General features: G+C 31.3%; 1 protein-coding gene and 1 long non-coding RNA gene across 2 annotated transcripts in view; one reads left to right on the plus strand and one right to left on the minus strand.

Moving 5' to 3' along the window:
- Nucleotides 1-25,157, plus strand: part of LOC105666782 — a 360,020-nt gene that overhangs the window by 120,877 nt on the left and 213,986 nt on the right. The window contains exon 2 of the mRNA XM_048414120.1: nucleotides 22,564-22,715. Coding sequence (XP_048270077.1) covers nucleotides 22,564-22,715 — 152 coding nt within the window. The remainder of the gene's footprint in view (nucleotides 1-22,563; nucleotides 22,716-25,157) is intronic.
- Nucleotides 20,234-21,580, minus strand: LOC110120043. The gene is made up of 3 exons (XR_002308609.2): nucleotides 21,356-21,580; nucleotides 21,104-21,296; nucleotides 20,234-20,627 (listed from the first exon to the last, which is right to left on the minus strand). It is a non-coding gene; the product is annotated as an uncharacterized LOC110120043 (long non-coding RNA).

Here is a 25,157-nt window from a genome sequence, read left to right on the forward strand (position 1 = left end):
TGTATATTATGTCAAAAAATATATAAGATATTCAAGGTATAATACTCATTACAATATTTACCAGATGAAACAAGTCTCTGCATGGATTTCGCTTCTTTAGTTGTGTTCGTAAAAATATGAATTTGTATAAATATCTGCAGTCTATTTATTACGTTATATTTATTTCTTATTAACTATATTATATTTTGTTCCTTAAATTTCATTTCGCTTCGTATGAATCTTATTAGTTTCGTCTATTATATTAATCCTTAGTTATTATATTAATTAACAATTAGGGAATTATTATAATTATCTGAAATTGTTAATAAAGATACAATTTACAAGCTCTGAAAGGCTGCTTTGGTTATAGAAAATTAATAGAAAATATATGAAGGAAAATTTACTTCAACATTTGTGTAAATATTTTGAGCGGATGCATAAAGTAATTTTTATGTTTAATGTTTTTTTTTTTTAACGCACGTTAGAGGGATAGTCACTGATAGAATACTTGAGATATTCCCTTTTTCGAGGTTCAGGAATAGACACTATGCCGTCCTTCATTGTGTGCTTACCAAAATGCAACTTCGTGGCCAGATACTTTAAACGAAGTTTCTATTCTTTGGCAATGGAACGTTAGGTCGCTTGTCATTAGTGAAACTATCTTACGTATCCTCAAAGGAGCCTAAATAGTGCTGTCATCGACGCTTCAGAACTCGGCAACTTCAAGTCGCCAGCTACAGACTTTTAATTCACAATATTCACTCAAGCGTTTTGCCAAAGTCCTTATCGAGGCCTCGGCCCAGCCATAAATTAAGATAAGGTTGGAATTAAGGAAAATGCGTTCCCGCTAACATGCACAAGTTCAAAACTATAAAGTACTATGATAACGTTACGTTAATTAATTTTACAAAAATCAGGCGAATATTAAACTATTCTAGATTATTATGTTTTGTGATAGAAAGGGGAAAAATAAAAGATTTTATGAAAGAATATTTAATTAGCGGTAGAAGAATTTTTACAAGTCTTTTTTTAAGTAAATAAATCGAAACAGAAAAAATAATTTTCTTTGCATATTGTCAACGTTTACATCAACAGCGACCAATAGAAAATTTTAAAAATTAATAGAAAGTTAGAACATAAAGTATAATGAAAGTTAAATTTGTTGTAATCAAATTAATTTTGCATTTTGTTCACATTGAAAGTTCATCGGCCATGGTGTCAACGAATTTCTAGGAGACTGTCGCTTGATTAAAACAAAATGGAAGCTAATTCCATTTCCAACGTGACTACGCTTTGAAATGTACCTTTCATGCAGCTTTGTACACATTCTAATAAAATACGTGAACACCAGCACGTTTTCTATAGAGCTACTGAGATAACCCAATAATAATTTCAAAGTTTTATATAGCTTACAAATTTCAAACTACTTTATTATTAATTATTGCGATAATCATTAAATTCATATCCCTTCAAAATCTACTTTAAAGCTTTAGTGAAACTGTATAAATGTTAACCACATTCTGATGTCTATGATTTTCGCATATGTTATAAAACTCAACATTTTGAACAACCTTTTTCTATATACAGGGTGTTCGACTACAGATATAAAAAATTAAAGGAATGATTCTTGAAACTAAAATATGATGAAAATTAAGAATAAACAATTTGCTTTTTCGGCTTTATTTTTTAGTTATTAACAATTCAAAATTAACCGAAATATCTCTGTGCGCGAGCAAACCTCCGTACATGAACGCAAGTAGGTTAGCCTAAGCAGCGGGGTCCACAGGGATCCTCAAGTCGAACTATACATGGGCAGCAGCTTAGCTCGTACAAGAGATATCGAAGATTATCGGATTTGAAGACGTAAATCAACCTGCGCGACGTTTTGTAAAAAAAATCGTAGACTAAATATTATACTCCTCCACTCATTAAAATTCATAATAGTATGTCGAAAACCGGCTCATGGAATTTTTGAGTAGAGACGAATAATTTTCCCTCTAATCCTTTGCCTCTATAAGTAATTAATAATTAAAAGCACACATAAACAATGTTTAAACAAATTTCACACCGCGCACCATGATCATCCCATCCATGGATATCCACAGAAAAATCACATATGCACATATGCACAAAAATCACATACACATTTTCCACACAAATAGTTGACCACTGCATATTACCATATTTATATACATACACATGAAATAACAAATAATAAAACCAAAAAAAAAAAAAAAAAAACTACAAAAACTACGAGAAGAATTGTGAGCACAACAACATTCTGTTGATATTTACATTTCTGTTGATAGATGTGCATCTGTAGCAGTGTATAGGTCACTATTGGCTGCTGATCGCAGGCCACTTATGTTCTGTTTATAAACAAGAATCGAGCGAGCTTACGACCCTGTGCACAACTACATACGCGTAACTGCAAGAAATGTTTTATTTATAATACTTTAATTAATTATTTATTGTAATTATAATATTATTAATTTATAACTCACTTAGAAGTGAGAATCATCAACATATTAGGTTTCGACTTGGATTAGATAAAATGTTAGAATAACGATTATTTTATTTTATGAAATGGTATCAATTATTTCACACGACTGTTATTTTTATAATTAATTCGTTATTATTTCACATAAGTGGATTGAAAAATCTAACCAAACTTAAACCCAATACATTGATAGATATTCTAATTGAGTTATAAGTTATAAAGTTATAATAGACACTTGCAGCATCGCACATGTAAATACGTGTGCACGAGACCTTCAAGCTTGCTCGACTCTTGTTTACAAACAGAAGATAAGTAGCCGGCAACCATACTGACGCATACACTGCTACAAACGCATAACTAAAGGCAGAATTTACGGTACTCGTATCAGTAATTTTTCACGAATATCTTGAAAAATAAGCCAGTTCAGCCCTTATATATATAGGAAGAAGTTATTCAAAAAATTGAATTTTACAAAATACACAGTTTCACTAAAACTTTTGTTTGAAAGAGAATTTATTTTTTATTGTGATTAAACATTTCTAATATACGGACTTCCTAAAAGCCAAAAATATTTGATTCACATAAAATAATATATTATTTGAGGTGTAATCAGAGAATAGCAAAATATTTTTGGTATGTTTTTCTATTCAATTTACGTATTAACCTCTTCTGTTGTTTATGTCTTGTCAAGACCAACATCTCAAGTACTTTGCAAAGTATGTATGTGTCTGTGCATTTATGCAATTTTAAAAACCTTCATCTAAATCCTCTCTACTATTATTTAGTTTTAGTAATGTAATTTTAATAATGAATTATATTTGCTTTACCTTCTTTTCTTCCCAATTTTGGCTAACGAAATAATTTCAATTTATTTTCTTCCATTTTCCCAAAATAGTAAATTACTACGCCAATCAAAGATATAGACTCACTTTTTTAATCACCTACGCTAAATCACTTGCAAATTCCATTATTAATCCTTTCACAGTGTAGCCCGACACCGATTCGAACAAATTGCCAAATATAATATTGTAAATTTCACATGTTATATGATATCACAAGTAAATTAATTATTAATATTTATACATACTATTTTCATATTTAATACTAGAAACGCGAGAAATCTTAATGAAAAAGAAATAATTACTCTGTAAATCTATCATCTGCATTTTTCGTTATCCTTTTACTCTATCGAAGGGTTAAGTTCCGACTTGTCACAAATACCGACAATAGTATTCTTTATTTCAATAAAATGTCTAAGATAATATTTTATTCTAATTCTGTCACGACCGTTTGCGGAGAGACGCGATCGCGAAGAAAACGTGTCAGCAAGAGGCGTAAATTCTCGCTACGATTTTGATAATCGACGCCGCGAATTAATCATTCCCCTGTTTCGATTAGGATAACAGAGGTAGTTCAATGATTTTAACACTGAATTAACAGGATTAATATAAACTTATATAATTAATAATATTTAAAATTATAACGAACACGTCACAAATGATTTAACGATGATTTAACAGGATTAATATAAACTTTTATTAATAATATTTAAAATTATAATGAACACGTCACAAATGATTTAACGATGATACAATTAGTTTGTTACAGTTCGACCCGACTTTATATTTTATTCGTCTGAACCTCTCGATAAATAACGTTTGAATCCTCAAATGATACTGATTGCCCTTCGATTTGTTTCCTTTGTCTTCTCTGGGAGATGACCCCCACCACGCTCGGATCACGCTACCGTTCGCGCTTATGATCACGTACATCACCTCTTTGTGTAGACAAAATATCGGACCGAAGGCAAATCGACGTTTCTGGAATTCGCTGCTTGACGACAACTATGCGCTTGTCGCTACATTGTATATTTTGCCGGTCATATAAGACGATCTGTCTGCGACACCGTAGGACCACGAGCGACAGTTAAGAACACGGCCTATAGTAAGCCTCGGGGTGTAACATATTCTAAACGGACTTTTTTAAATTCTTGGGTTCTATGGAATATGTACTTACTAATTTCAAATTTTCGGTCAAGATTGTATAAAGAAATTTAGTATCTTAGAATATTCGGACGTCTTTTTGTTCAAGAAAATAACCAACTCCCTTTAACTCTATTCGTCGGGATCTGTTCCTCCTTTCTCCAAGTAGTACGTTTAATTGCTTTCTTTCACTTTGTCTTTTAATTAATGCCTCTACTTCTTGCACAACTGGCTCGACCTACTTGGAAGGTACTATTTCAATGCATAATACATTTCACGAGACTTGCATCCTTTCTATTTTTTCTTTATCATTCCTTTTCTTTCTGTTCATCAGACATGCATCGAGTTTGTCTCTCTCATCCACTCTACCTTACGTTTCCCGCATTCTTTGCATTTTTTCTAGTTTGCACGCATTGTTCTACTATTTGTCCGCATTATTTTCTCTGTCTCCTCCTAAAATATTCTCTTTTAACTTTCCCAAGCTGTTTATTTTAAACTTTATAATATAATTTATATTCTATTATGGATATGGGGTTAAATTTTATCTCTCACTATAAAATTTATCATATAACGTAAAGCTAAAATTCAATGTGTCGACTGCACACACGAGCTTGTGTCGATTGATGTTTATGTGCATCGTTGTTCTTTGGGTGCAATAAACACAACTTAGAGAAATTTTGGGTGAATCCTTTTTTACTTTCGCACTTGTGTCTTTGTTTTGGATTCTCGCAGAAAACTAACTCCTCGGTAGAACTTATAAGCAGATGTACAAGTATTGAATTTTGTTTGCAAGAAAACGGAGATCATATTGAACATTTACTGTAATACAAAACGGCTGCCATTTTTGTTACAATTTTTCTGTGGACATTCGCCAACGGGACACTTGCGGTGCGTGTGTGATTTTTCAGTGGACATTTACGGGCAACACAGTCGCGGTGCATGTTGAACTTTGTATAAACATTATTAACATGTGCTTTTGTTTATTAATTATATATGGAGGACTAGGAGAAACATTAATCTCCTCTACTTGGATATTCCATAGGGCAGTTTTCAACACGATGTTATGGATATCCATAAGTAAGCACGTTTAATGTTTTATCTAAAATGTTCCTTACAAAATGTCGCACAGAGTCTTCTCCTCTACGATCTGTACGTCTATGTTTCGTTCGATTTGAAGACTACTGTGCTTCCTGTTGCTCGGTTAAGTTTTAAATTTCAAAGTTTGACAATAGTGAGATATTTGATGTTGTTTTTTCGGGACAAGCAATCGTGTTTGTGCATACTACAATATTTACGAAACGTCAGCCCAGAGTGCAAGTGTCAAATTCAAACACAATGGCGTATCCCGAAAAAGCAATATCGAAATGAAGTAGATCGAAGTTCTTATCATTTGAGCTTTTGGCAAACGCGTTGGCGTAACAATTTGTTCAAGAAAATTAGATATCATTAGATTATCTGATGTGATAATATTCCTAATGTTCATATATTCCCAAATTTCCGTTTGTGCAGTTTAGTTTTTTCCAAATTTCTTTATTTCGTTTATTACAGTTGAGGTTAGAAACAGAAACAATCCGCCATTATTTTTTACTTCGTTTAATAATTCCTGTAGCAAATTAAATTTAAATTAAAATACAAATTTAATTTAAAATACTAGCATTGATACGCAAATTTTCTCAAGGGATCATTTTTTAATAACATTTTGTTTAATTTAATAAGTTAAGTTTTACAATAACCTCAAATATTAAATTTACAAAGAGTTCATATGAAGAGTAAAAATGTTCTATTATGTATAATTATTAGTAACAATAAATATACTTATATATTTATAATATATAAATACAAATAGTAAATTTGATTTTTTAATCATTTTAAGCTTTTACCTAAGATATTTTTTGCTCTTTCTTTTATTTTGCTCTTTCTTGCAAACACATTTGTATTGAACGCGCTGTAACTACAAAAAAGGAGAAGGGGGAACATAGGGAAACGGATGAAAGTAGTTTTAATTTTTCGAGCAATTTATCGTAGCTCGTCTGACGTTAACATAATTGTTTAAACGTGAAAAATACGATCTCGACAAAAAAGTGCTTAGTCTGGAGGTTAAAGATAAAAACTGGGTCGATTCAATTTTTTATCGTCGAAGAAGTTTTCCCGTGACTGAAAATATAATTATACCTATCTGCTCTATGTAGCGTTTATGAACAAATAAAGCTTTCTTATTTTCGCCCCAATTGAACGACTGACTGCGAAAGATTTCCGTTGAATCGAATTCGGAAATACGAATTGAAAAGCTTTAAGCTATTGAGTATTTATATATTGAAAAATACATTAACCGGATATGATCATTTTGCGATGGAAAAACGTACGCCGACGAATAAATGTTCTTATTCAGATGAATGAAAGGTATTAAGTATATTAGAAAAATATTTTTACATCAAAACAATTTGCTTTTTTCTGAATTTATATGAACTTTCATGAATTTTTATTACAGATAACATTTAAAATATCTACATATATGCATATCATATTTATAAAATCTTTAGTATATCCTGAATGTTTTATTTAAATTTTATATTAAATTTATTATTCAAATTGCAGACAAGTGTTTATGTGTAATTGAGAGATTTAGTGAAAGAGCGGTACAATCTTTTGGCCTTTCTTTTCTCTAAATGAGTTAACTGCAGGAAATGAAATATAACATTTGTATTTATTTAGAAAATTTTGTTATCAATTTTCAATTCTTTATAAGCAATTAAATATAATGGCATGTTTCAATGTTTGGAAATATATACAATATGTAGATGTTTCTATTAGACTGAATCTCTTCTTTTAATTGTAGTCTTTTTAAATTAAAAATTTTGTTAGTTGTATCAGTTCTTATTTGAATCCCTCAATTCATCTATATAATACTATTTAATATTAAATATAGTATCTACTAAGTATGTTACTAAAAATGTGTTTTTGTTCAGTTATGACATTGAAATATGCAGTTAATGAACCTACAAATATAATTATTCATTTTTGAATAAAGCATTAAATAATTAATATTATTTGCATTTAAGAATGTGTTTAGAAATTTACATACAAAAGCGAGTATTAGGTTTTTACATAATATGTAAATATCGTTTTGAGATAAATGCTGTTAATACGAATAATTTAGTTTAATATGACAATTTTTATTTAATATAGAAGTCTTTGAAATTAATAGAATTTTTCTTACAATTACATAAATTTGTACGAAATGACGTTTTTATTGTTTCGGATCACTTCGTTACATTTGTAGTTGATAAGGTATGGAGAGAATTTGAAAAGGTATTAGAAAAAATTTTATTCGAATATTCATATAACTTTGCTCGCCACGTGAGTTACTCTCCAGAGGCTTAGGGCACGAGAATTTCACACTGCGCGTCGCTCTTTTCTCAACGGAGGCCTAGGCCATCATGCGACGCTCACACACATACTAGGGAGGGGATATATATACTTGTGTGTGTTTTCGCTCTACGTTCCTTACTCTCGCACGTATATTTATTTTTCTTAACACGTACATGTTATTTTTCTTAAGTTCTAATCTCGTTACATACTTATCAAAACAATCCCTCGGACTTTCTTTTAACCCATAAAGCGCTGTTGCTAATTTACATTCCATTTGTCCCGTCTACATATTCTTTTGATTCGTAATATTACGTTCGGCACTGTTTACCAAGTGCTTCTTCCTTTTCAATATGCTTTTCATTTTATATGTCCTATTTTCCCCGAACGCTACAGCTGTAAGTCTATGATTCTGATCTATTTTAATTTTCGTAATATTTCCTTTTGAATTACCGTATTATTGCTGTCCGTTAATTTTCCTAAACTAATCAAATTCACAGACATTTCTTTCGCGTAAAACACTTTATTCGTATTTATTTCATTGTGTCTTCCAAATGCTTCAAAATAACTTATGACATTTCCAACTTTTGTTGCTTTTACCGGTCTATTATTACCTAAGTATATATTTACTGGTTCTTTAAGAGCAATACGTTCATCAAAATAGTTCACGTTATTTATTATGTAATCGATAAAACTCGAATGTCTTTGATCCGATTTGTTTCTTTTGTCGCCCCTCGATATCCCCACTACGCACGCGTTCGTTAGGCGTCCGCGACCTTTGTCATGTATGCCTTCCTCCAAATATTCGGTGGAAGGATCGCAGGGATATCGATGGATCATTAGACGTGTCGGCTTTATATTTCGGTGATATGCTTTGTATCGACGAAACCGTCGGAAAGTTCCGCCGTCGAGTGTCGCTACAGGTACAACCGCTGTCTAACAGCCAAACTATTTCGTCATCATCTAAATTGTTTACCTCGCTGCTGTGTGCTGTGTGCATTTTTGTCATCCATGTGCCTGCTCCTGAGTTGCTCTGTTCGTTCGTGCCTGCTGTTTGTTGACGATGGAAGTTTCAGCGTCCCCTTCTCGTATAGCCTCTACTCTCTCTTCCTCTGTCACGACCACGTGTTGATTTACGCCAACAACCGTTATTGCTTCCCGCTTGGACGCCATTTTGAAACTCTCTCGCAAAATGCCCTGCCTTTCCTCATCTGAAGCATCCTCTCTTTTTTTCCAGTCTATTTCTGCATATAATTTGTAGTGCTGTAGATTCTTTCAAGTACATCTCGTCGAACCTTTTCATTATTCCATATGCCGTTTGTTCTTCAATAACAAGTTCTAATTGCTTACTTTAGATTGCACTGTAAATTATAATCATTGCTTCCAGATCATTTTCATCCCAGTCTGCATTATCTGTATCAGTCTTTACTCTAGTTATGACAGTATAACATTCTTTAAGTCTCAGGAAACATCGTAATTTTTTTCTTCCACAATCTGTAGTCCTTTCCATCGAACACATGATTTCTTCTCTCTCCATTTTAATTTCTTGTTTATTCTCGAACGTTCTTACATGTTCGAAATCTTCCTATTATCTTTGAACGTTTCTTCACTTAGTAAAACTCACTCACTATTTAAATCACCCGAACAAACCACCAAACCAACAGAACTTAACCCCTTAACCTACAACTACGGGCATAGCCCGTAGTACGATGATCGGGCCAAACGTAAATATTACGGGCGTAGTACGGGCCATCGTACACAAGTCGTAAAGCATATAAGCTTATAAGCATATAAGCATTGTCCAGTTTTGGGTATTTCAGGAATTTGGGCTAATTGAGCTTTATGATCATTGTTTTTCTTTTTCAAACATTGATTTGCCTTATGTCCACATTTGTGACAATAAAAACATTCAATGTGTTTTACTTTATTAGCTTTAATAAATACATTCTTATTTGAAGAATTTCTATTTTTATCCTTTTGTGTTTATTTGAATCTTTCACTTGTAGAGCTTCTTAGTGATCATTCACAACATTTGAATTGTGACGAGAATTAGCTTTTTCTAATATTTTTATCTTAAGCGCATCTGGGGTAGGTAATTGGTCCCACGATTCGGGATGCTATATAATAATAGGATTGACAATAAATCATCAGTGACTACAATATCCATTTCTTTTAATTTACCATCCTTTTTATTCCATAAAGAGGCTTCATCCGCTACTTTAGGTTTAATTATCGAACCATTTGCATATTCCCACAAGTCATTTTTAATGAATATTGTCTCCATTTGAAATTTCCATGTGTCGTAATTTTCTTTATTTAGCTTTTTAGTACTTAAACTCGCCCCGCTCGACATTTCTATATTCTTTTGATAACTATATTATCACGTAAGCGTTTATTATATATTTGATAAAGCGCCTTTATAATATTCAACACTGAATCATCGATCGCGCTTTTTTTTGGTTTTTAGGTTATCAATTAATATTATTAATATTAATAATATTTATAATAAAATAATAACTAATTATTGAACCTGGGCCCCATAACCCGTTGTCATCTCTGTATTTAGAGATAGGATCATAATAGCTATTAGTTTATTTTTTAGATAAATCTATCACACCATTCTGAGCTGAGAACTTTTATTGCTCTTTCTTACCATACATGGACTAGGGATAAAAACAAAAGAATATCTTAAACCTATCGATTAAATCTATCGATTGTATCTAGAACTATCTTCTAGTTATTATTTATTGTATCTGGTGCATCTGCATATGGATGGCGAGTGCGAACTCATGTTGTTATTTTCAACATCTAATATATAATAAATTTTTAAGTTCATAAAATTAGTCAGTTATCAAATAGATTAAAAATACAGTCAATTTCATGAAATATGAATAAACTTCACTGTGATATTACATTTCCTCTATCTCGAGCGTTTCTGAATCGGTAAGTCTTCCAACTTTAGTTCAGTGATGGCCCGCATTCTTCGGTAACAGCGTGCTATGCTATGCGTTCATTTTAGTCGGTAAGTCAGTTCGTTTACTAATATCGATGATAGTCAACTTAATCACAAAAATATTGTATAATTTTCTACGTTGGATATAAAAATATTCGACAATTTTAATAAAAGGGTTAAACGTAAATTCAAGTGTTCAAAAATTTAAAAATTATATGAAAGAAGAAAGTTAGATACATATCTATTAAATATAATAATTGCAAGTAAAATGAAACAAAACTTCTACAGTTTGTCTGTAAAAAGGTATTCTTCTATTTTTTCATAATAATATCTTATGTTTATATCAATATTTTTATTTCTATTATACATATACAAAGCAGTTTATTTTTAAAATTGGTAACATTTAAGAGTAACATTAACAGAAAAACTGTTTTGGTTAGCTCAAATATCAAATTAGAAGTTGATAAAGGTTACACATTGAGAAAGTATTATATAACCCGAATGAATATTAACTTCACATTAAAGAGTGTTTAAACACTTGCTTATAAATTTCTACAAAACGTATTGTTGTATTTAGAAAGCGTTTAACAAATTTGAAAACATATATTAGGATAGAAAATATATTATATATTTTCTAGTTAATTTTGCTCTTTAAAAAAAGAAACAGAAAATCACGTTACGAGAAGTCGATACAGGAAACATTTTCAGATATAATTTCCCATCTTAATCTGTTCTTGACATTCTATTGATTTTATATTTTTAGTTGAAGAAACTGAAACAAACTCGTTACTATACTATAACTTGTTACCATTTATGTTACTTAATTAAAAAATTGGAATAAAATAGTAATAGTATCGTTAACACAGAATAACATAGAATAACATAGTAACATAGAATAACTAGATATATACTTATATACTATAATAATAACATGTGTGAGTACACATCATTCACAACAAGTAAAATAAATATTAAAAACGAAATGAAACTTTAAATTGCAGAAATTACAGTGCAAAGCAACCAACGCTATTCTAATATATGATAATTATACATATATCTACATTAGCTGTGCTACATTAATTATTGGATTGCAGATTTTTATGTAAATTCATATCTTTATGAAGTTACAATTGAAGAAATGGAACTAAGTAGAGATTTGTTTCATTTTCTAAATAGTTTTGAAATGTTTGAGAAGATCCCCAATGTTTATTCAAACTACCGACCTTGTTTACAATTTTAAATTTTCTTAATGTTGTTAGGTAAATTCATCACAAAATATAGCTTTTTTCGAGTCGCGGGTCGCGCGATTCAATTTTGTTTTCACGTTACGGGTCGCGCAATACGCGAGACGTACAATGGCAAAGCTTAAAAGTGTATAGTCAAAGATATACTTAGAACGATAGTAGATGCACCATGATACGTTGGAAGCGATGAAATTCGTAAAGGTCTTCAGATAAACTCTATTATAGAGGAAATAATACGATTATGCAGTCGATATAATTTAAGGCTAAATGATTATCTCAACACATTAGCCTGAGGTTGATCCGATTAACACGTTGGTCGCCCAGCGTGATTCCGCTAAGTTTCCTGCGGGGCCCAAATCCGACCACCTGTACGCAGAACGTAAATAGAGCGACAAGCGGGAATTCGTTGTTTATCGCCTTCGATTCATTGTAAAGAGAAGATTATTTAGTTCTGAAATGGAGAAAGCGATAAGCTTTCCAGCTAGAGTATTCCGAGGGATCTCATGGCAGATATCTCAGATCTTTCATTTAGTCGAGAAGAATACTTGTGAGACGTACATCAATGATTTTTTCATCTTCAAAATGTTCAATAAACAGCGTGAAAATATATTTGAAAGTGAGGAGAGTAGTGATGACGAAGTCTGCAATTATTGTTCGAAGTGCCCAAAATCACCCCAAATGTGTTTGGAATGTTTTAACAAATACCATGCGATATAGCATAATGTAATATTTTATCCAGAATATAAATTAATAAAAAGTATGGTATAATATGTTTTTAATATTTTATGTTGTATATCCTATATATAATATCTTATCTTTAATTAACTCGAACAAGAAGAGCGTCATCCGTACTTGGGTGACGGGACCTCACGGAAGTATAACCGTCACATAGATATAAATGACGTGGCAATCAAAGTGTTAATTAACTGGAACATGAAGAGCGTCATCCGTACTTGGGTGACGGCCCCTACGAAAGTATACCTGTCACATAGATATGGATAACATGGCGACGAACGTATTAATTAACTCAAACAAGAAGAGCGTCATCCGTACTTGGGTGACGGCCCCCACGGAAGTATACCCGTCACATACATATGGGTGACGTGGCGACCAACGTGTTAATTCTGTAAGCGTCGGAAAAAAACACCGTACATCAACGATAAGTTCAACATTCATCAATGAAATATACTTGTGTATAAACGTAACCTTGTCATTTAAAGGGAAGATAAGCGTCTTCGTGATACATATTCCCGGCCTGTTATGGCAATTTGCTTGAATTTATCGAATGTCCTGTTTGGACAAATTGTAAAGACTCTGGGATACTAAAAAGAAATTATGTGCTTCTATCGCACGAATTTGATGAGATAAGAAGTTTATCTCGGTTTATTTATTCGCCCGTATTATTAGTTTCCGTGTAGCTGATGAAGGTTAATCGTAGTGTAATTTGATGAAAATCGGAGGAATTCTACGATAATATGTTACAAGAATTGTTGTTTTTGGTGAGACGCGAAGTATTTTAATTTGTTATATTAAATAGAAATTCCGGTGATTGCATATTTAGGAAATTGTATAAATCTTTTTACATAGGATCATTTACGAGTGTTAAGTACAAAAATTATGGTGAATTTTCTTAAAGAATTTTGATATTTCAGCTCTTTATAGTAAAGTAGTACATATTACGTTCAAAGAATTAAATAAATCAATTGTTTAAAGGATATAAGTTATTAGGATTTGGATAACTAAAATCTCTAATTTATTCATGAGATTAAATTAAAGAGAAAAATAACTTATAATCAGTTAGGAATGATATATTACACGAAACCTTGAATTTGTAAATGTTGTAAACGTCATAAGTGTTAAATCCTGTAGTTACTTTTTGTTAAAAAGTTATTATCTTCTTAAGATGCTCCTGGCTAATATATTAGAGTTATTCCAATAATTAACAGCTGTTACAAAGATAAAAGTCTTGTTTTCAATCTGTATTCGATAGAATCAGGATAAAAATAAGACAAAAATTGAAGAAAAAGGTTTAGAGGTAGAGTATTATTTATTAATTGAATTTGAATTGTACAGCCAATATCGGATAATCGAAAGTTCGATTAAGAAATAGCATAGCATCCTAAAGAACGTGAACTTTCTTAGCATATTTTCTTCGTACCTCCTATTTGTTGAAGATTAATCACTATGGTGAAATATCTTTTATTTGAAAATACCAGCAAATACGGAATCACTATAAATATATTACAGTTCTTAAATAATTAAAGCTTTCCAATTTTTTAAATGAATATTATTTTATATAATTCTTAAAGGAATATATTTTTAAAAATAACTCTCAATATTATAAACAAGTTTTCTGATGTAAATTGCAGATATTTATGCAAATATATATTTTTATAGAATGCAGGTAGAAACCTAGATAGTTGTAATGTCATTATAGAATATGATTATAAGATTATAAGAATATGTTCCTTATTTTGAATTTATATCTAAAAACGCATGCAAAAATATATTGCATATCTTGTACCTATGTGATACATTTGTCTCATTAAATTGTTAACTGTGGATCACATGAAAATTTAAAATTTTCAATTGTTGATTAAACGTTAAGTATAGTAGCTTATAATATGAACTAATATAGTAATGCATGATGGAGCAATAACTTTGATCACCTTAAATATCTCTGTTCTTTTTAGAAGTATAGAAAAACTTTGCTTATAAAAGTTGTACGGTACAAAGATGGCCATAATATAGCTATAATAACTTTTTGTACGTGAAAGGTTTTCAGAGATTTCAAGGATCCTCCATATTTTTTAATTTAAATTTTGCTTCCTTACTTTTTTATTCCTACCCATTCCTCTTTACATACTTTTTTTTATACCTTAAAGAATAGAAAATGTTTAGACGATTTCTACGAACTCTAATAGAAGCATATTCGATAATACATGAAAGAATAACAAATCTTACATCATAATAAGCGTTCGAAATGATGCCTGTTTGCATACAATGTTGAAATCGTAAGATTGCCGAAACCACTTGTTGTCATTTCTGGCTTGTTTATGGTACATGTTGCGATGAATATTTATCCTATATCTAGTGATGTTAGCTTCTCCACATATTATGTAATATTTCTTAATATTCCCCACAAAAAGAAATCCAGTGGTGTTACATCAGAAGAACGAGCTGGCTACGAAATTGGATCACTATGTAACGGCACATGAGTCATAGGACGAGGCGGATCGAGAGCTTCTCATGTTGTGTTGTGCCTCGGAACACGGATGCAGCCTTGACGCTCGAATCATATCGATAGACAAAAACAAAGTCACCGTTATAGGCAACCGTCGATCTTACACAAATTCGAATTATGCAACTCCCCCCCGATCAGTATACGGACGCGATCGCGAGCGGAGAATATACCGAGTGACACTTATTAGCGAGCAATATTTTCGAGTCGAGTTTTACGCGGGCGAACATATTCTATCGGTGCGAATATAGTAAACGAACGTCTTACGACAGTTTGTACTTTATCTATTTATTTATTTATTTAATTTATTCGAAATATATTTAATGGGTTGCGACAGCAATCTCTCGCTCTCGTTATTTCACATTATCTATCGTCGACCAATCCTCCACAACTATGTCCTATGTATCGATTCGGGAAGATTTTACCGAGTATAATAGGGAGCTCTCTTACGTTTCTGTTATATTTTGCCTCGTGATACAAATATCCACGTGTAACTACGTGCAATGACCAATGCAGGCAGAGTATCACAAGATGTGAATCAAAAACTCATTGCACCATATGACTCGATACTTCCGGATAAGTGCACGGGCTTCGGCAATCCGACGATTGTGTCACGTAAATAAAAAAGGGGAATCTCAGATGAAGAGAAAAATAAAATGTAAACAAATAAAAAGAGAATTTATTTTTGAACACTTGGTTTACACTAATTACGATTTGGTTCTGAGCTCCAGCCGTGACTTTCCAAGACTGAAGCTCTTACAATTTGACTTTCGTTGGGATCTATTTCTTTCTTCTTTGTCACCCCCCAATATCCCCACTATCCACGCGTTTGTTAGGCGTCCGCGACCGTTGCCACGCATCCCTTCTAGAATATTCGGTGGAAGGACCGTTGGGTTATCAATGGCTCATTAGGCACTTAGGCGATATACATTGTTGCCAAGTGCTGCCACATCTTTATCTCCACCATCAGTCCATCGGATTTGAAGGGTGCCAGTCGTGACAATTGCATCGGTGCAAACGAACATGTTTTATTTATTGCAAAATGACCTTGTCTAAACATAATCGTCTAAACATCCTTCATTCTACTAGGAACAAATGATACGGCAAACAATGAAGAAAGAATGGAGGTCACCTTGCAAGAAAATTATTACTGCCATACTGTACATCTTTTGTCAACAAAGTTTCCCCATATCTAAAAGTTGATCAAAGTTATTACACCCACCTTGTATAGGAAGAAACAGTAGACGATGATATATGCACTATGTAGCAAAAGGCAACGTACAAAAAGTTTTCTTATTATTTGAAAAGACAAGCAAGTATTATATTTTTCATGCAAATGTTAACAGTAATCTGCAAACTTTGATGACATAACATATCATAATTGCAAAAGTATTGTTGAATATCTATTATTAAATATTGTATTGTAGATAATATTTCATATGTCAAAGTTATGTATGTATAATGAAAACATTGGTAATATGTTTTATATATTTTTATATATTTGTACGTTTCACGTGCATGAATATTCGAATTCTATTTGACTTAATAAGATTATATATTATGTATATAATATAATATAATATAATAATACATATAATGATATATTCAATACATAATAATAGAAATAATAGCAACAGTAATACATACAATAAATATTAACCCTTAGAGTGCTATCGGCACATATAGGCGTCTGGCGAAAGCTATCGGTGTGGACTAAGGACATATATATACGTTTTCTGTAAGTGCCCGGCATGGACTAAGGACGCATGTATGCGTTTTTCAATTTTTCCGAACACCTACGCAGAAGTAATACTATTACGTTTGTGTGAGATAAATATAAATGCATTCCTTACGGCAGTAAACAAATGCCAATAGTGACTCGTTGTTGTTGAAGTGGTCACCACTTGTAAGAAAACTCTACATCTGGTTTTTTTAGTTTCCTCATGCACTGAATTTTTCACACACAACTAAATTATTAACTTGTGTTATATTTACTAAATTTAGTTTTCTAGTTTATTGTTTTCTAGTTTATTACCTAAATTCTAGTTAACTGTAAATTTCAATGTTTATAATAAATAATTAATACTAAAAAATAACGCTCTTGAATCATTTAATCTCGTGCAAAAGAATTACTATAACTTATTACGATTTGCGCTTTGAATAGTCAATCAATAGAGTTCAGTCTAACGAAAAAGTATTCCGTCCACAGCGATCGTCAGCGCTAGCTGCGCGCCGTCCGTACGGACCGCATAGGCCGCGAGTATTCAGCACTTTAAGAGTTAATAGAAGTCTAATAATAGTTCAATTTAGAAAATATTTCTGAAATTGAATACAGCTATGAAATTGGAATATTTCTACTTTAGCATTGAAATAATCACGTCCCGTGATATTATAGATTCGATGGTAGAAGAACTTTTTACCCAAAACAACTACTTTTTCAATTAACGTCCGTTGAAACTTTGCTAACCTTCGAAAAAAGGAACGAAAGGTACTAGGCGGTGTCACGAATTGCTCGCTGATATATTGACAGGATCCGGTAGTGAAGAAAGTTTACAACATGCTGAAGTTTCGAGCACCGGGACAACGAAAGTGCAGCTATACGGTGAGAATCTTAAACGCCAAAGTAGAGTTTAATGGGTAAATTTTGATAAAGCGGGCTTTCTTTTTTCGCATGCCTTTCGAACAGTTTAGGGACAGGTATATTAACGAACGTAGAATTTTTGATAGGACAGGAATTTGCAATAACATTTACTACAAAAACTTATAAAAATTATCTATGATATTAATGAGCTTCAATATTCAGTGTGATTCTGCAAAACTATCTTGAAAATATCAAGATCCACTGTTTTATTCCGTTTTACTAAATGCCTGCAGCAAATATTTTATAACTTCTAAATAGATTTTCAGATTGATTTCAAACTTTGCTACTACACTCCTCGTCAAAGAGATAAGTCAGGTCTGCTATCTTTAATTTCTCAATGACGCGTGTAAAGCTTTCGTCTGTAACGTAATATCAAAACATTATGAGCTCAGAATATGCACTTTGTTACGACCGTTCGCGGAGAGACGCGGTCGCTAGGAAAACGCGTCAGCGAGAGGTGTAACTTCTCGCTACGATTCTGTTAATCGACGCCGCGAAATAGTCGTTCCCCTGTTTCGGTTGAGATAACAGAGGTGGTTCAACTGAATGTAATGCTGTATTAACAGGTTAATATAAAATAATATATTTAATAATAATGTGGTGAACGTAGTACAGAAAATTGACTCAATGCTTTACGATATTATTCGATGTGATCGGTTTGAATTTGATCGTCAGACCTCTCGATGCGTAACGTTCGATTCGTCAGAAGGAACTGTTCGTCTTTCGATGATTCCTTTGTCTCATTTTGAAGACGACCCCCACTATGCTCGGGTCACGCCACCGTTCGCGCCTATGACACGTATGTCCGTTCTTGTGTGGAAAACGTAACGGACAAAATTCAACGTTTCGAGAGCTCGCTGCTTGGCGACAACTATGCGCTCGTCGATACATTGTATATGATCCGGCGGTCAGATAAGACGATCTGCCTGCGACACTGTAGGGCAGCGAGCGACGGTTAGAAAATACAGCCTGCGGTAAGCCTCGTAGCGTAACACACTTCGTTGAAAATAAGTCACAATGTCGTAGATGTTTGTATATAACAAAGAAAAACTGTTCCATACTAATACTCTGTTAATATGCTTAGAAATTGCTCAGTAGTTCATGATCTATCAACGAGTCAAGATTACAGTACAATATTAAATAAATTTAAAAAAATTAAACGAGTCTGAAAAAAAGCAAATTCTTGAACTAAAACAGCAACGGTTATCAGTAGCAAAAATATCGAAAGTAATAATAAAAAGTCGTAGAGTGATACAAAATTTATTAAAAAATGTTGAAGATTATGGCAAAAAGAAAAGTACTGGTCGACCGTCATCGTTACCTGATCGTGATAAGCGAGTAATTGCAGGAGTGTATAATCATAACATTCGTATTTTATCATAATGCTAATAAAATGTTAAGATGTTTTATATAACATATATATATATATATATATAGATGTATATGTAATACATTTTTTATGTTAAGTGTTCAAATACAATTTTGCAAACTATTGTAGATGTTACAAGTTTTTTTTACTACAAACATATATTTTGTAAGGATCATAAATTTATTTGAGCAGTCAATTAAGCACTGTATTATTAAGTTAAAGTGAGACTATAATTTAGTACTAAATTGTACGTTTAACATGATTATTCGCATTGTATGGAATACTTTGTCACTTCAATGAAATATACATACGTTTGCAATAAATATTTTGTAACTATTATACGTTCAATAAAATTTCTAAAAATTTTGTGTAGCATCTAATATGTTTCTCTCTATCTCTCTCTAAAAGTTTTCGATTGTAAATATTCAAATATTTCCGGGAGTCATTGCTAGTATTTTTTTTTTTTTTTTATTTGTTAGAATATTTACAATCAATTCTCGTTGGGTATTTTCAGTAACTTCATTTGGCGTCGTACAATGACATAGTTTATAATAATTTATATTGTTGATTCTAATTGAATCTAATGATTCAATCTAAAGGGTATTTTCTTTTTAGCTGCTGATCTGGTCTGTCGCGTCAAGTGGTTGGATGACTAATGGGTTGTGCTGGTTGTTGACTCTTGTGTTATATCTGCTTCTGAACTTGTATATTTCTTCTTTGACTGTGGGTATCTTAAGGTCGCGGTGGATTGTTTCGTTGGTAACATACCAGGGTGCATTTATTAGGGATTTGTCAGTATTTGACACGTTTGTTTAGACTGTGAAGGTTTATATCATAAATTAACATCATAAGTAATATGTATCTTATTATTACTGATATTAGTAATAAGTCTTACTAGATTTTTGACTTAAGTTACTTATTTATGATCAATGAAAGAATTTTGTTACCTAAAGCTGTCACTTAATGATTATGTTCAGATAGATACAGCATTCAAAACATCGTATTTTTAAATCTTTTGAGTTTAGGTTTTCTACGTTTTATAGAAGATACACAATATTGTTAAACAGAGTACTGAGTATTTTATTTTTAGATAATGTTATTGATGTAATGGATAATATTACAATTATTGATTTTTAGCATTAAAACTGAAAATTTCTTAAATTAATATTAAATTAATCTTAAAACAAAACCATAATATCATAAAATGTATAACTATATGTATGTTAACAGAACAGTATAAGTATTATAAATTTAATACTAAATATTAGCACAATGAGTGATTGATTAATTTGTTGGCCGAGGATGACATGTTAACTCGCTAATGGAAAATATTTGATGTCTGCACTTCTACGCTGTAAGATAATATACTTATTACTAACCTTTTATGTATTATGTTGTCCCAAAAGTTTCTTCCGTTTTATAAGGAAACAATATATGTACAACATCTTTTGTTTTACAAAATGGATCATAAATAATTCAATAAAATAATACAAGACGAGAAAATGTTGTGCATCTATTATTTCCTTATAAAACGAAACAAACTTTTGGGACAACCTAATATATCATGAAAGCGTTTGTCAATTGAACTGTTTATTATGAGGCAACTCTATTTTCTTAGATAATGAGATATTTAAAATTTCGCGTGTTATATAATTAAAAAATATAGACAAATGCTGAAAGTTTCGGTTCTATTTTATAGACTTTTAAAACATCTAAATTTATTGTATAATGATTTTTGTACAGATACAGAGAAAGAGTGTTTTTCTGAACACTGAGTGAAATTGCTGCTGAATTAATGTATTATGAAAATCTGAAATAATTTTCTTACTTTTGAGATATTTTTCTCATTATTATTTTGCATTAAAAACCACAAGCTAGTGTCACTTAAAATGTCATTCTCGTCTGATGATGAATTTGTATCTATAATTCTTTTTTCTCTTCACTTTAATTAACATCTATTTTCCTTGTATCTTTCGATTCTAATAGGACCTTTCACTTATTTATATGAATAGGCTGTGTTTCTAAAATATAAAATAATATCAACCTTAGAACTAATTCGAAATATAGAATTATTACTTACATTAATAACCTATATCGCTATCTAATGTTAACATAAAGTTACCCATTGATAAACAATTTCACTTTCGCTACTTAAACCAATTAATTTTTTATAATAAACATAAAGTTTCACTTTCAAAAAACGATATCTTCGACAGTAATAGGATACTAAATATTTATTAACACTATTTATTTATGCATAACACCCATAACCTCTAAAACAAACGAACAACTACTTCTACTTCATTCAAAATGGAAGAACTTCACTAGTCAATTGAGAGAATATAGCACATGAAGTTGTCTGACTTTCATAATAAATAATTTCGCATTTTTAACTACCAACCAAACTTATACCGATCAATTTTATATACAGTTTGGATGCCAATTTGACAGGAAACACGTATATTTATCATTTATTTTAATAATAGCGTTCACATTGACAAAATCGTTTCTACACACGTGAAAATATCGTCTTTAATTATGGTTAAATGACATTCCAAAAAGGACTCTCACCAGTTAGGAATGGGATTCATCAATTTCTATAATATAATAAATATCTATAGTGTATAATAATAGTATAAATATAATATAATAAATAATAAATATCTATCAATAAATATCTCTAATAAATAGTATAATAAATATCTATAGTGATATATAATAAATATCTATATCTTGACTATGAGAGGGGGGGATTTGACAATTATGACCCTGTTGGTACTGTTTTATAAAACTTCACGTATACACTACTTTATATATTAATTATTGTGAAACATTTTTTCAAAATTTTACAATTTTTATTTTAAATTTCCATTTCCGAATTGTTATCGCAAATAATATTCCGAAATTATAAGGACTAAAATTTCAAAATACCTATATCAAAATCTTCTTTCGATAAAAATCTAATTTCGAATCGAAATTTTCGAGAGTGCTTTCGAATTTAAATTTCGTCAACATCCAGTATTACGTGATAAATATACAGATATTTTTTAACGATATTATTACTGTTATAATTTTTGTGAAATGCTACAAGAACTTCAATTTGAATTTATTTTTGGCACAAAATCTAATCGCATAAATTGTTTAACGCGAACAGTGTTTTGTAATTTTTTTCCAGGAAAAAGGAAATTATTACGCTTATTTAAATTAATAAACAAATTGAAGTACATAAAACGCGGTTCACGAATGTTATTTATCTAATTAAGGTACAAATCTGAATTTTCGTTACAGGTTAATCCAGGCAGCAAAGCGGCTCAACAGGGGGTGAGAGAGGGTGATTTGATTAGTAGCATAAATGGAAGAACTACCCGTGATTTAACGAACAGCGAAGCACATGCACTCTTACGAAACGCTGGAGAACACTTGAAACTCGGTTTAAATCAGTAAGTCATTTTCTCGATATTTGTTAACGAATTACATTTTATAAATATATTAATCGTAAATCCTGAAATGACAATGCAGTAGCTCTTATTGTTTCAATGAGGAGATTTATTTCAAGGCATTGTATCTGTTATGTATAACGACGATTATTTCCAAGTAAAACGACCTATAATATTTTTAAATAAACTTTAACAATGAATTGAAATAAAATTTCAACAATTCTTTCATATCCTTCTAGGAAGCTAAGAAATGTGTGAACAAAAAAAAATGAAATGTGTTAATTCAAAAATGATTCAAAGAACACAGCAGGGTTAAAATATCAACTATGTTTTATATTCATATTTCATATTTATATTATTTATTAATATTTGAATCCATATAGGAATTAAGAACTCTAATATAATGCAAGAAACCAAGAAGAAGGATGCAACAACCTTCTTGTGATATACCCTGAGCCTAAACTGCAATATAACTAAACAATAATAATGAAAGTAATAAAAGTAATTATTTTATATTCATATTTTGCTATGTGCAATGTGTAGACTGTTTTGTTTAACTGGAAACGATGAAATCTTGCCAGGCATTAAAATTATCAAAAGGATGTATTAACAAAAATTGTTTGGTTCAAGAAAGGGTATCATACAGTGCAAGTTATTTTTTTACTGGTTAAGTAATGAGGAAGATTTTATGACCAACTTTATTTTTTTAATGCACTAATCTCTGCATTTCTTATAAAAAAAGTATAAATCTATTTATGTCGAAAATCTATATTTTAACTATAGTTTAACAGATATATCAACTTTGATTTGTCAAATTTAACATACAAAAGACAAGAAAAGTGTGAGGGCTTCTGTATTTGTTTTCCTTGTCCTTCATGAGTTTTACAAAGAAAAATTAAACTATCTACTAAACTAATACTTTTTCGACATGAGTAGAATAATAATTTTTTATAGAGAATCTCGAACTGCATCGATTGAAGTATTGAAAAATATATGATTCTATTAAAGAAACGAAGTTGACCTTCAGATGATATTTACACGCCTACCTATAGAAAAAGCTAATCATATCAGAATATGCTTCCTTTGTAATCATTCAACTTTTATCTGAAGCTTTTTTCAATGTAATTACTAGTACCAAAAATATTTCAACTTCAACTGTTAGATAAATCACCCTGCCTATATGTATATGTATACATATATATGTACCTATGTGCTACAGGCGAAATCCGTACAGCGTGCAGAGTCCGCTTTGCCCGGGCAATGTTAGCATTCCACACCGCTGAGCTTCCTGGTAATCCAGTCGAATTAGACTTTAAATCGGGGAAAATTGTGCAGAGTAATTTTTTTGCGCAAAATGCTTCGATATTTTGAAATGATTTACTTAAACTAAACCGTCTAAAACCTCAAAAAAATGGAATAACCTTTTTAATTTTTATCGTAGCGAATTGGTATGAAGACCAATTAGTAACTGGTATTTTTTTACGGATTTACAAAAGCAGTTTCTTGCTCTATATTAATATAGAAGGGAGAAAAATTCTTTTTTCAAGAAGTCACCGTAGCTCCAAATAATATTAAAAGCTGAAAATTTCATAAAGTGTAGGGGAAGAATTGGATTGACTGTTCTTAAATTTTCGAACTAATCGATTCTGCGCTTTAATAAAAGTTATAAAGTTCTGGCGTATGTGGTGGTTCGACTGCAAGCGCACCTGAAATTGAATTTCCACTTTGAAATTGCTGGAACTTACATTATCTCAGCAACCATATTAGCAAGTACTATAATCAACTCTTTTCAAAATTACATCTAAGCCCAAACTGTTTAATTTTCTGATTCTTTATTTTTTATATCTCTTGTTTATTAACTAATTGTAATTTGTTTACTAATAAATGATGTTTACATACAGGGTGGTTGATAATTGGCGGTGCAAGCGGAAAGGGGGTGATTCTACGCGAAAAAAGAAGTCGAAAATATAGAATAAACATTTTTCGTTTGAGGCTTCGTTTTCGAGAAAATCGACTTTGAATTTTCGCTCGGTACGCGTGCACTTTATCATGTTTCGTTATAACGGATCTCACTGTAGATCGTTGTCTCGATTGACGTTATGTTGATAAACACTTCCAATGTGTTAGAAAGTGTTCACAGAAATTTAATTAGAAGAGCAGAAGTATGTGTTCGGCAGAATGGGCAACATTTTCAGCAATTTTTGTAATAATAAACTTTATGATTACTTCATATTATTTCATTATGTATTCCTAATTTTCCGTTACGGCAAGGACAAACTTAAACTGTGATAATATCCATCGAGACAACGATCTACAGTAAGATTCGTTACAACGAGACGTGATAAAGTGCAGGCGTACCGAGCGAAAATTCAAAATCGATTTTCTCGAAAACAAAGCCTCAAACGAAAAATGTTTATTCTATATTTTCCACTTCTTTTTTCGCGT

Source organism: Bombus terrestris, chromosome 18 (assembly GCF_910591885.1).
Source record: "Bombus terrestris chromosome 18, iyBomTerr1.2, whole genome shotgun sequence".
NCBI classification, from domain to species: Eukaryota; Metazoa; Arthropoda; class Insecta; order Hymenoptera; family Apidae; genus Bombus; species Bombus terrestris.